This window comes from Triturus cristatus, chromosome 6 (genome assembly GCF_964204655.1).
Source record: "Triturus cristatus chromosome 6, aTriCri1.1, whole genome shotgun sequence".
NCBI classification, from domain to species: domain Eukaryota; kingdom Metazoa; phylum Chordata; class Amphibia; order Caudata; family Salamandridae; genus Triturus; species Triturus cristatus.
Window position 1 is genome coordinate 1,230,626,514 of NC_140589.1, and position 12,774 is coordinate 1,230,639,287.

The 12,774-nt window shown below is 40.7% G+C and overlaps 1 protein-coding gene across 2 annotated transcripts in view; it reads right to left on the reverse strand.

Annotated features, from left to right (window-relative positions):
• Positions 1 to 12,774, reverse strand: part of SYNJ2 (synaptojanin 2) — a 583,647-nt gene that overhangs the window by 258,397 nt on the left and 312,476 nt on the right. For both annotated transcript variants that reach the window (XM_085612162.1, XM_085612163.1), the window contains one exon: positions 6,114 to 6,175. In XM_085612162.1, coding sequence (XP_085468288.1) covers positions 6,114 to 6,175 — 62 coding nt within the window. The remainder of the gene's footprint in view (positions 1 to 6,113; positions 6,176 to 12,774) is intronic.

Below are 12,774 nucleotides of genomic sequence, written 5' to 3' on the forward strand. Positions count from 1 at the left end.
CCTGAACCTAACACTCCTGAACCTAACACTCCTGAACCTACCACCCCTGAACCTAACACCCCTGAACCTAACACCCCTGAACCTAACACCCCTGAACCTAACACCCCTGAACCTAACACCCCTGAACCTAACACCCCTGAACCTAACACTCCTGAACCTAACACTCCTGAACCTAACACTCCTGAACCTAACACTCCTGAACCTAACACTCCTGAACCTAACACTTACCAATTATTAGTTCTGAAAATCAATACTTTGAAAAATAAACAATTCTCAAAGTGGTTGATCCCAAAATATTTTGAAGTAAGGCCAGTGTGAAAAGGGTGAATGGGGTGAAGGGTATAGGGGTTACGTATGTGGGGCTTTGGACAGCGGTTCAAAGGATTAGGTTAAAGGGTTTGGGATAGGAGGTTAGGGGTTAAGGTTATAGGGGTTTAGGGTGTGGTGTTAAGCTAAGTTATATGGTCATGATTAAGATTAAAGGGTCAAAAGATATGTGGCATAGGGTTAAGGGGTTGTCATAATGGGTTAACTTATTTGATTGCCCTTGATTAGTGTTTTACAGTTATTTGTAATCTATTTGTTCAAAATTAAAATAAAAAAAGCCAAAGCGTTGCTTTTTTCTATAAAACTGTACTTAGTTCATTTCAATGGAATACACTACCATTTCGGAGTGATGCAATTATAAGTGTTAAAAACAAAGATATTATATTTCTAAGTAAAAAATTATGTAATTAGGAAGTTACAACTGCAAGGCTTCATCATCTTCAAAGCTTCATCTACAAAACAGAAAGAGACAACAAATAGACTTTTGTGACTGTCATTGTATCCTGGTATCCTGGTCTTCTCTCTTCATCTACAATCATCATCTGGCAGTCAAAGATGTGCCCATCTGAAAAGAGTCCTGAACTTGTTTCTTGGCGCCCTCTCCTTATGGAATACAAAGGCTCAGTCCATTTAATTTTGAATCCTCTTCTCTCCCACCCATCTCTTTGCCAATTTGTCATGATCCACAATTCCTCTGCTTTGCCATAAAATGCAAAAGGCACAGAGACAGCAACTGGTAGTCTGATTGGAAACTCAAATCTGCTATCCACAAGAACTCTGGGAAGAGATTATGCCTGACCAATTAAGCAGAATGATTGTTTTAGGCTGCGCGAGGTGGTACATGTGAGTACAGCACTACAAATGTAACTGATGCAGCTGATTAGCTAGCAAGAGAGCCAACTCCCAAGGTAACGACTATAGGAGGTACTCTCAGGTGAGACTGCATCAGGGGCTCAAAGTCGCCATTCTGGGAAACTAATGTGCCATTATGGGGATCTGAATGTAGAAAGGGAACTGTGGGAATAAACAAAAGCACTGAGCTTTGCGGAACTTAGGGAAACCAAGACTGTGGAATCTAGCTTGCAGCAATGCTTGAACAGACAACTGTGACATACTTGGGGATTGGTGATAAGTGATCTGTTATTGTAGATCAATGGGAGATTATTTCCCCAGGACGCTGAGCAAACTGCAGAGGCCTTTGAATTGTATACACTCGTCCGCTTACAGCCAGTAAAGATTATTTTGGCTGATCAGATTTTCATCAGATCAGCCAAAACAATCTTCACTGGTTCAAAGTTGAGAAGAGTATAAACCAGTTTGCACATGGTTTTTCCTAGGCAATCTTGGAAGTGGACAACCACAGACATTTTGTTCTATTTTCATCCTGGGCAAGTATTTCGTGCAAGATATCCTACCTAAGAACTATCCTAAGATCTGGTCTGAGAGACACTTCTGTGGCCTGAAAACAAAGGCCTCAGTCCTCCACCATCTTGCTGATGACAGCAGCACTGCGTCCAGCATTCAATTTCTGGTAATCCATCAGTAATAGTGTCATAGTGGTCTGTGGATTCATACAGTCCCAGCAAGTGATGAGCACCATCTCAGTTTGATTGGACTCCAACTTCGTGACTTCTGATTGGCAAAAGATTTGGGACTTAGAATGAATGGGCCAGGCAAGAGTGGTAAGCCCTGAGAGATTCAACATGCTATCTGACGAATTGACTTAAGAATCCAGCTGGATATTTGTGGACATGTCTGTAGACACTTACAAAAACAGGCCTTTGCTGTGCTATCTACCCAAGAAACGGATTGGCACAAGGGAAATTGAATGAATAAATAATTACAACTCTGTTGAATATCAATGTTTACAATTTCTCTCCACCAATATTCATGAAGAAGTGTTCCCATAACGGAATTCTTAATCACACAACTGTGTTTATTTCAGTTCAATATTTTCAGAAATTACTAGTCTGAACAATTTTACCAAATTAAATAAATGTAATGTAATGTAAGGTAGGACTTTCATAGCGGGCTGCCACCCAATGGGTATCCTGAGATTACCAAAAAAACGACACGGTGTGTAGCGAAATTGAAAAGCAGCTAGGAGTTAGTCTCTAGGAAAGAGTCTAGTTTTCAACTCCTTCCTGAAGCGTGCCAAAGTATTCATTTGTCTCAGCTCAATTGGTAGAGAGTTCCAGAGACGGGATGCGGCAAAACTAAAGGATCTGCCGCCCATTCTGTCTCTGTTAACACGACCACTACATACCAAATTGGCTGAGGAGGAGCGTAAGCTTCTGACTGGAGAATACCATTCAAATGTCTTCTGTAGAGGTTTAGGTCCTTTTTAATGTATTGCCCTATAGACGATACACAGCGACTTAGACTGTACTCTCTGCACCACTGGCAGCCAATGAAGATCTTTTAAGGCAAGTGAAGTTGATGCACTACGTTGTCTAATTAGCACGAGCTTGGCTGCCATATTCTGTATTCTTTGTAGTTTTTTCAGCAGATAAGCTGGAGCTCTTGGGAGTACGGCATTGCAGTAATCCAATCTGCTTATGATAATACTCCTAACCACTTGGGGTCTAGCCGAGGCAGGTAAAAAAGGGAGTAATTTTCGGAGGGCTCGAAGCAAGGATAGACAATTGCTCACGGTTTTATTCACATAAGAGTCAAGTTGTAAATCACTATCAAGTAGCACTCCCAAATTACGTGCTCTCTTAACGGGCAATGGAGGATTATTAGCATGGGTTGGCCAGAAGTCTGCTGGTAGGGGGCGAGGGACTCTACTAGCAGCACAGCAGAGTACTTCTGTCTTATCCCTGGTAAATTGCAACGACTTGTCTCTGAACCAGTCAGCTGTCCTTCGCATACAGTTATGGAATTTCTCCAGAGGGATTGCATTATTACCCTCAAAGGAGAAGGCAAGCTGAGTATCGTCTGCGTAATTTATGACATCAATGAGCAAAGATTTTATAGGAGAAATGAGAGGACACATATAGGTTAAAAAGAATTGGGCTAATCGCTGAGCTCTGTGGAACCCCGTGTTTGAAGTGGCTATCTTTGGAGAAAAAAGGCACCAAGGACACTGCCTGTTGTCTATTAGAAAGACGGGACTGCATCCAGTTCAGTGCCTTGCCCACAATACCAGTCTCCTCAAGTCTCCTAATCAGGATCTGATGGTTGACCGTATCGAATGCGGCTGATATGTCCAGTAACACTAAAATGGCCATTTGGCCATTGTCAGCCCGCATTCTCAGGTCGTCAAGAACTGTCACCAAAGCGGTTTCGGTGCCATGTCCTGGCCTAAAACCAAACTGGACCTCGTCCAAGAAATTATTTTCCTCCAAATGTTTCGATAGGGATTTGCTCACTACTCTCTCTAAGATCTTAATTGGATAGGGCAAAACGGAGATAGGTCTGTAGTTAGATGGGCATTGAGGGTCTAGTGTTGCTTTCTTTAGTAGGGGGGACACCACTGCTTTTTTCCAGCAATTAGGTACTGTGCCATTATTTAGCGATTGACAACAGATTTGGTAGAGATATGGGAAGAGCTCATTCCCGAATACCTTCCACATCTTATGAGAGATCGGGTCCAGAGGCGAGCCTGAGGAAATACTAACAGCAATCACATTAAACTCTTCTTGTGAAGAGCTATGAAAACAATCCAGAGGTGGCGTATCCTCCCTAGTGGAGGTTAAATCCAAAGATCTGTCACTTGGTAGTGGATACTTATCCACGTCTCTATTCAGTTCTGTATCCCTAGGAGAATTTAGACCAGTTAAAATTTTGGTAATTTTCTCCTCAAAAGATACTGCCAGGTTGTCACAAAGAGCTTGTGGTGCTGGGATCTTAATCTTTACACAGTCTGGATTAGACATATCTCTTACTAAAGAGAGTTTTAGACTTGTTAGATGATAATAAGATAGTCTCCTTCAGATATTTCGCTTTCGCCTCTCCTATCATTTCTTTATAGCTTTATAATAACTTTTTCAAGACTATCTTGTCTTCCCTCCTGATATTTTCTCCTCCATCTCCTTTCTGCTTGTTTACAGGCGGTTTTCAATATTTTCAATTCCTCATTGTACCAAGGGGCGGACAATTTCTTGTTAGCTTTGTCTTTAATGGAATCATCAGATCTAGTGAGCTCGTGATCTGGTCGCATAAATTCAGATAGTTTGCATCCACTGATTTGTTATAGTCAAAACTATTACTATCAACAAGTCTTGGGAGTTCTTTTAGTTTTAAGATTTGAGACCACTCCCTACCTGGTCGAGAGCTAGCTGGTTGGAGAGTATGTTCATATAGAACAGCTAGCTTTAGAGAAAACAGGACCAGAAAGTGGTCTGTCCAACACAGCAGAAGTATTTCCTTCACCTCTACATCCATTACACTGGCAAAGATGAGGTCCAGCACATGACCTCCCTGATGGGTAGGGCATAACACCAGCTGCTGTAGGTTTATGCTTTCACATGCCTGGTTTAGTTCTTTGCAGGCCATGTCAAGACTGCCATTCTCCCAGAGGTTAAAATCGCCAAGAATCATTAATTTAGAGTGGGACAGAGATATGATATATAACTTATCTATCATGTCTTGATAATGGGGGACAGCACCACCCGGTGGCCTATAACAAAGTGTTTGAAACACAAGGGCACCATTTTGCGATCCCCGTCAAGCTGCACAGCCCGTCACCAACGAATCCAATGAATTAAATTCATTCTTATTAGTCCTCAATCTTGTCAATAATTATTCATCCTTTGATTTATCTTCTTTTTATTCAATTCATTTTACTCATTTTCCTGTACCTTCATTCTCTGTTCATGTAACTACAGGAGAAAAGTTGTTTCCACATGCCGCACTTTATTAAAATCACCCAATGCATTTCAGGAAAAATCCCTTCTTCAGGGGTTTCTAGAATACAAACATAGACGTCATCAGTTCTAACAAGATTATTATAATACATCAATGAGTAAAATGAATTGAATAAAAAGAAGATAAATCAAAGGATGAATAATTATTGACAAGATTGAGGACTATTAAGAATGAATTTAATTCATTGGATTCGTTGGCGACGGGCTGTGCAGCTTGACGGGGATCGCAAAATGGTGCCCTTGTGTTTCAAATATGTTGCAGCGCACGTGGACGGAGCGCATAACAAGCGAGCACGCCTACTAGTTTGAAATTGAAGAGTACATCAGAAGTAATATAAATTAAAATCGGAGTACAGAGGAGTGCATCTCACCTCTATGTTTTTTTCACTATAACAAAGTATGCCAGAACATAGAGTGCCACCATTATCTTTCAATGAGAATCCGAGTAACTCGAAGCCCTGGGCCTCCTCTACACTCAATTGGGTGCGGGTCCAGGTATCTTTAAATATAATACCAACTCCTCCACCCCTTCCTTCCCCTCTAGGTTTATGGAATACTCTAAAACCCGGGGGGCAGGCCAGACCTAATTCTATTTCCCCATCTGGCCATGTCCAAGTTTCAGTGAGAAACAATATATCCAGGTTTTGATCTTTTGTTTACTGTTTCTTTTGTTTACTTTATGAACATACTTGCTAGCCCTTGCCTTCTAGTATGTAAAATTCGTAGCCTGGAAAAACGTCCCTAAAATGCTTTTCTTAAAAGTAAGCTCTGATTTGAAATCCTCATGACTGAGTTTACACGTGTCATTTATCTTACACAGATGATACAAATGTCAAACATTAATGCCATGAATCCCAGGATTGGTACGCTTTTTTTAGCAGCGGAAAATTATGTTCACATTCATATTCAACCTACCTATCAAAAGCAGGAGCGTTGGCTTCTAGTCCCCTAGTTAGTTTCAGATGATGAGAACCAACCTTAACAAAATACAAATGAGACAAGTTAAAACTGACAAATTACTACGTTTGAAACAAGCAAGCTACTTGTCTTGTCTGCAGCCTATGATGCCCCATTCCTTTACCATCTAAAAGCTCTGAATTAAAAAAATCCTATGTTTTGCAACATAATCCCCAGAAGTTATTCCACTGAAATGAAGAGGATCAGATTTCTTTGGTTTAATTTCAACAATATCCACATTTAAGACAATCACACTAAGATATTATGCAATACCCTTTGAGTGCCTTTTGAAAAGTTAACAACATGGAAAATTGGCCTGGTGTTTGATGGACACTGGCAAGACGCGGAGGCATCATATGTTTTGTGGGAACTGCTTACCATAATACCAGAAAATGGATCCAAAAAACAAATTCTCATTTCTTCCACAAGCGACATCCCTGTTTTACCTTCAATTGCACCAAACCTTTTGTACTGTGGGTATTCAAAACCATTCCTCCCCTCACCAACGGAGGTAGTGACGAAAGCTTGGCAGAAAGTGACTTGTGAGCGAGGGTGCAAAAAGAAAGTGATAATGGATGCACCATGGTGTGTGAGCAAGTGGAAAAAGTAACAAGACTTTCAGGATTCGGAAAATGGGACATTATTGGAACGACAAGAGTGAGAGATACATGGAGTGTCAAAAGCCATGCTGTCCAGCTCCCATATCAGTGAGGAGCTTGAAATGTCTAAGACACAATTTTTCAAATCTCTCTATTGTCTCACACATTAAGGTGCATTGGAACCAGGGCAAACCATCTGACTATACTCCATTAGAAAACTGTTTCCTAACTGAAGAAATTGTATAAAGGGCTAGCTCATACAAAACACTCACAAACAATATATATTCCCATGCATTACTATAACTGAAAAGTATTTTTTTTAAATCCATAGGAATACTGGGTTGGGATGAGTAGCAAAAGGCAAACATGCAGCTGCCAGAAGTGACAGTTAAACAAGCTTCTGGGTTATTCGTCTCAAGTTCTACACAGGGTTTACTTCTTCAGAACACAAATAAATATGTTTGGACACAGACTCTTCATTGTAATTGCGAGAGTGTGGGCTGGATGGCAAATTCTACAACATATTTTTGCTATGCCCCGTTACACAGGCATTCTTGGAGGGTGGCCATAGACCAAATACAAGTCACTGTGGGCAACGCTCGGGCTGGCACTTCTGAGAGTATGGGGAGATGTGGTGACTCTCCAGCATCATAAACAAGTATGTTACTTACCTTGTAAGCATCTATTTATAGCGTCTAGTGCTGCAGATTCACATGCTTTGCACACTCCTACCATATAGTGTTGGGCTCAGACTCTACAACTTGTTTTTCTCAGTCTTTTTATTACCGAAGTGACGTCGAGTCTCCTCCTCTTCGAGAGAATATGCATGTTCCAACTGCTCCATTGTTAGATTGTTCATTTTTTTCAGCCATAATATCGAGTGAGGCTGGAGCTAGTGAAGTTGCTCTAAAATCCTTAATATGTGTATTACAATAAAAAAATATGCACATATTTGTATCTACAGTGTATAACACATGCAAATCTGCCACAAGCATATGCCTACTTGGGAGGAAGGAAAGCGCATGGAAATCTGCAGCACAACACGCTACGATTAGATGCTTACAAGGTAAGTAACATGCTCCATTCATAGCATGTGTTTGCTGCAGATACACCTGTTATGCATAGACTGTAAAGCAGTACTCCTCTTGCGTTGGCTCAAAGCATCAGATGGTGCAGATGTTTGAAAAATGTGTCCGTAGGTCTGTTTGTCCCACAAGGGATTGCTGTCTTGCTTGGACATCCACACAAAGTGTTTAGTGAACGTGTTCAATTTGACCAAGTAGTTGCTTTGCAGATCTCATTTGAAGTGATGTTGCACAGGAAAGACAACTAAGCACCTTTATTTCTAGTATAATGTGCACATGCAAATGTTGGTAAAGTAAATTTGGCTTTAATGTAGAAAATTTGAATATATTTCAAAATCCACACTCAAATACTTGGTTTAGAAATGGCTTTACTCTTTCTTTGATTTGAGAAAGCCACAAAAAGTTGTTGTATTTTACGAAATGGTCTAGTTCTTTCAATATAATACATTAATGCCATTTTAACATCTAGTGTATGAAGTGCTCTCTCTGCCATGGTTTTGGGAAGAAAACCAGCAAATCCAGTGATTTGTTTAAATGGAAAGGACGTCACTTTGGTAAGCAATTTAAGATATGTCCTCAGACCTACTTTATCTTGGAAAACCAGGAAGTAAGGTTCTTCTATGGTAAGTGCATGAATTTCACTAATTCTTTTAAGGGAGGTGATGGCTACTAGGAAAGCAACCTTCCAAGAGAGGAACTGTAGTAGACAATTATGCATTGGTTTGAAAGGTGTGCCCATCAACCATGTCGGAACAACATTTAGGTTCCTAGAGGATACCCATGGTGCAAGTGGTGGAATTATTTTTTCGCTCTACACCAATAGTGTGGAAGCTGCTTTGGGGACATCTGCACTTGACGTCCCACTAATTAATTCCACCGCAGTGCCAGTACTTCTCTATGCAGATGACGCGGTCTTGTTGGCTCGGACCGGCAAAGCACTTCAGCATCTGATAGAGACGTACTATCATGAACAACTTAGAACTCAAAGTTATGGAAGCAAAATCATTTGTGCTAGTTGCAGGCGAGAGACCAAGGAAAATCCCAAGATGGAACATCGAAGGACAAAAATTGGAAGTGGTGGATTCATTTTCCTAGCTAGGGGTTCTCTTTGATTGTAAAAACACCTGGCAAGCTATGGTGGATAACAGGAGGCTTATGATGGACAAAGACTAGGAGCACTGTCCAGATTTACGAAAAGGTTGGGAACAAAGCCAGTGGATGTAGATCTATGAGGCAAAAGTTACATCCATTACAACCTATGGGGCTGCTATTTGGGGAACCGCCAGTACCCAAGTTTTGCAACAAATTGAAGATTGTTTTTGGAAGTGCTTGCTAAGCCTGCCTAAGGCTTGTTCCTCTTATATCTGTCATCTGGAACTGGATGTTTCCCTTATATCGGACTTGATCCATATCGCTCCACCACTTTTGTGGCACTCGGTATAGAGAAGGGAAGATTTAACGTTAACACACGACATTAAAAGATTCACTAAACCTTGATGGTGTAGCTAAGGTTAAATGGTTACAATACATAAAGAACAGTCTTTATTCCTTTGGGCAAGCCAATCTATTGGATGATCCCCTCGCATGTAGAGCTATATCAAGAACCAAACTGAAGGGCCTTTTGTTGGCAGAAGAGATTAAGAAATGACCTTAATTCTAAAAAGCTTAGGGCAAATTTATATCTTCTAGCTCCTAGACTGAGCATTCAGGACCATACATACCTGAGCTTTGTGACAAATCTTAAACATAGATTTTCATTAGTTAGGTTTCATTTGAATTTTATTCCCTTAATGTTGGATTATCCTACTAACACATTTTCCATGGAGGCACTCACCGTTGTTCTTGTGACTCCCGTTAATCCCAATGTAAGTTACATCTTTTATTCTTTTGTAGATTTTATCGGTAGGAAAGAAAGAGATATATATTGCCACTCTTGCACACAAAGAATTGTAGAAAATGTCGCCCTGCTCTATATTTTTTACAATTTTTACCAGATCCTTTTACATGTTTTTGTCTGGCATCCTTTATTCAGTGTGCTCTAAACAGGAGGAAACAGACTTTGTTATGATGAGCTAATTTGTGCAGGCTTTTAGGGATTTTACTCCTTTTCAACTACGAGTGGTTTTTATTATGTTCTGTAATTAATATTGTTTATATTGAAATAACGATCTATGTAATTTCTAAGAAGGTATTTTATCTTGTATCTATGTATTATACTTTTTATGCCACTGTTTTTTTCATTGGCGAAATAAAGTGATGATGATGATGAATACGTTTCAAAATCCAAAGTGAAATACTTGGTTTAGAAATGGCTTTACCCTTTCTTTGATTTGAGAAAGCCACAAAAAGTGGTGTTTTCCTAAACTGTCTAGTTCTTTCAATATAGTGCATTAATGCCCTTTTAACATCTAGTGTATGAAGTGCTCTCTCTGCCATGGTTTCGGCTTTGGGAAGAAAAACGGCAAATCCAGTGTTTTGTTTAAATGGAAAGGAGAGATCACTTTGATAAGAAATTTAGGATATGTCCGCAGACGTACTTTATCTTGGAAAACCTGGAAGTAAGGTTCTTCTATGGTAAGTGTACGGATTTCACTAACTCTTCTAAGGGAGGTGATAGCTACTTGGAAAGCAAACCTTCCAAGAGAGGAACTGTAGTGGACAATTATGCATCGGTTCAAAAGGTGTGCCCATCAACCATGTAAGAACAACATTAAGGTTCTAAGAGGGTACCCATGGTGCAAGTGGTGGAATTATTTATTTTTAGCCCTTCCATAAAAGCCTTAATGACAGGTATAAGAACGAGTGTCTGATGCTCACGTTTCTACAGATAAGCCGCAATTGCTGCAAGGTGCAGTCGTATAGAAGAATATGCTAAATGTGACTTTTGTAGATGTAACAAGTAGCAAACTATTTGTTGTATAGTAGGAATGCAAGGGTGTATGTGCTGGGCTATACAGTAGTGCACAAAGCATTTCCACTTAGCTGCATAAGGTGGAGGTGCGTCTCCAGGATTCTGGGAGGCTGGCCCCTTCCTTGCAGTTGTTACAACCAGGTGTCGGCTGTTGGGTGTACCCAGATATAAAATGGGTCAGTGAGGTATGGCTGGTATTCCTTTCAGTATGTGGTGTTAAAACCAAAGATTTTACTTGGTCTTTGAATACCTCCGTGGAAACTTACAGCATTGACCCTATCATTGGTAAGTATTGAAGGGAGCGCTCTGTCTTGCAGAATGTCTCGACTAAGAAGTTAATTTCTTCCTCCATAGTATGTATCTGGACTTTATGGTATTCAACAGCACGCTGAATAACACTATGATGGGAGGAAGTATCATCAGGTGGTGATGCCTTAGCTGGGACTGGCACTACACTGTATGCATCCCAAGGGTCTGGGCTTCGGGGAAGGCTCCCTGTGAGTCTGTGTCATGACAGAAATGACTAGAGTTCCTTGTGTCTACATCACCCAATTGTGTGGATGATGGTGGCATTGGTTGTGGAGGTGGTGTAATGTCAAGTGGTATAGGACTAGTGGCCTATAGGACTAGGGTTTTCATATTCTTAAACAGGCCACAGGCCGTGCAGTCCTCCTTGTTGTGCTCCGGTGACAAGCGGAAGTTGCAAACGTAATGCTGGTCAGAGAATGCGTATTTTACGCCGCATCAAAGGTACTTCCTGAAAAGTGTCTCTTCTCGGTGGAACTTGAATGGTGTCCTTCGTGTTGAAGCTGACCCGAACAGAATGTTCACTGCAACTTGAATCCAACGGCTGACGATCACGAGGCAGAGTTGGATTCTTCAAGTAGAAAACCACTTGAGTCTGTTTTGCTCCTACAGACCACAAAGATGCAGAGAGCTCCAGTACAAGCGGTCCGAACGTCTTGGCGGCAAACATCAATCTAACAATGAAGCCGCTGGAAAATCTGCATTCTTTCGAAGAGGAGGAGTCTCAAAGTCACAACGGTAATAAAAAGCCTTCTTTGAGAAGACCAAGTAGTGGAGTTTGAGCCAACACTAGATGGCAGGAGTGTGCACAGAATGTGTATCTGCAGCCAACACATGCAACGAATATAGTCATTAATGTGGGTTTGTAGACAGAAAAATGGGATATAACCGAGACTTGTGGCAGTCTAGAAATACCTACACAGGAGCAACGGAGCAGGAATCATTACTGGTCTATGGAAGTGGGGGAGGTCAGTCACCAGGGTAAACTTGATTAAATAAGGGGCGAATGAAGACAGGACTCTTGAGTGAACATTGCAGTGTTTTAAAGAATTGATGTGCTGTTGGCATAACCTTGAGTACCGTTGAAGGTCCACATGTAAAAAAAGTTGCAATAGAAAGTTTTGTGAGAAAATACAATGTTGTCACCATTTTATTATGATGTAACGAGGAGAATACCATAGCCTGTGGCCTAACAGTTTGGCTTATGTAACAGATAGATGGAAAAAGAAAGAATAGAAAACATGTTCGCAAGCATTCATGGTTAGTACTCTCGCTAAGGGATGAGAGAAATTGATTTCTTCTATTTAAAAGACACATTCCTAAATGTCTACCAAATATGGTCAACAGATAGACTGAAAGAGTGAAGCTAAGACCACATGTATATAAATGTGTGTGTCACTCCATAAGTGTGCAGTTAGAGGGGTTCATATATGTTCTGGCTCTGGCAACATAAACGTGCACTACCAACACCATCCGTCAGTCTGTATGGACGTCTTTGAATTCGCCACAATCATTCCACATATATTTGAATTCAATTCACATGGTTTAAAGGACATCGGAGATGGAGTCATACACAAATGCAGGGATTATGTTAACAACCAGACCTCACATAGCTTCAAGTAAGCCACCTAGCCAGTCAAGTAACCAGTTCCATTACTTAAGCAATGTATGAGCACCAGGCTAAATGGCTTTTATGAAATAAATGCAGATTACTGGGA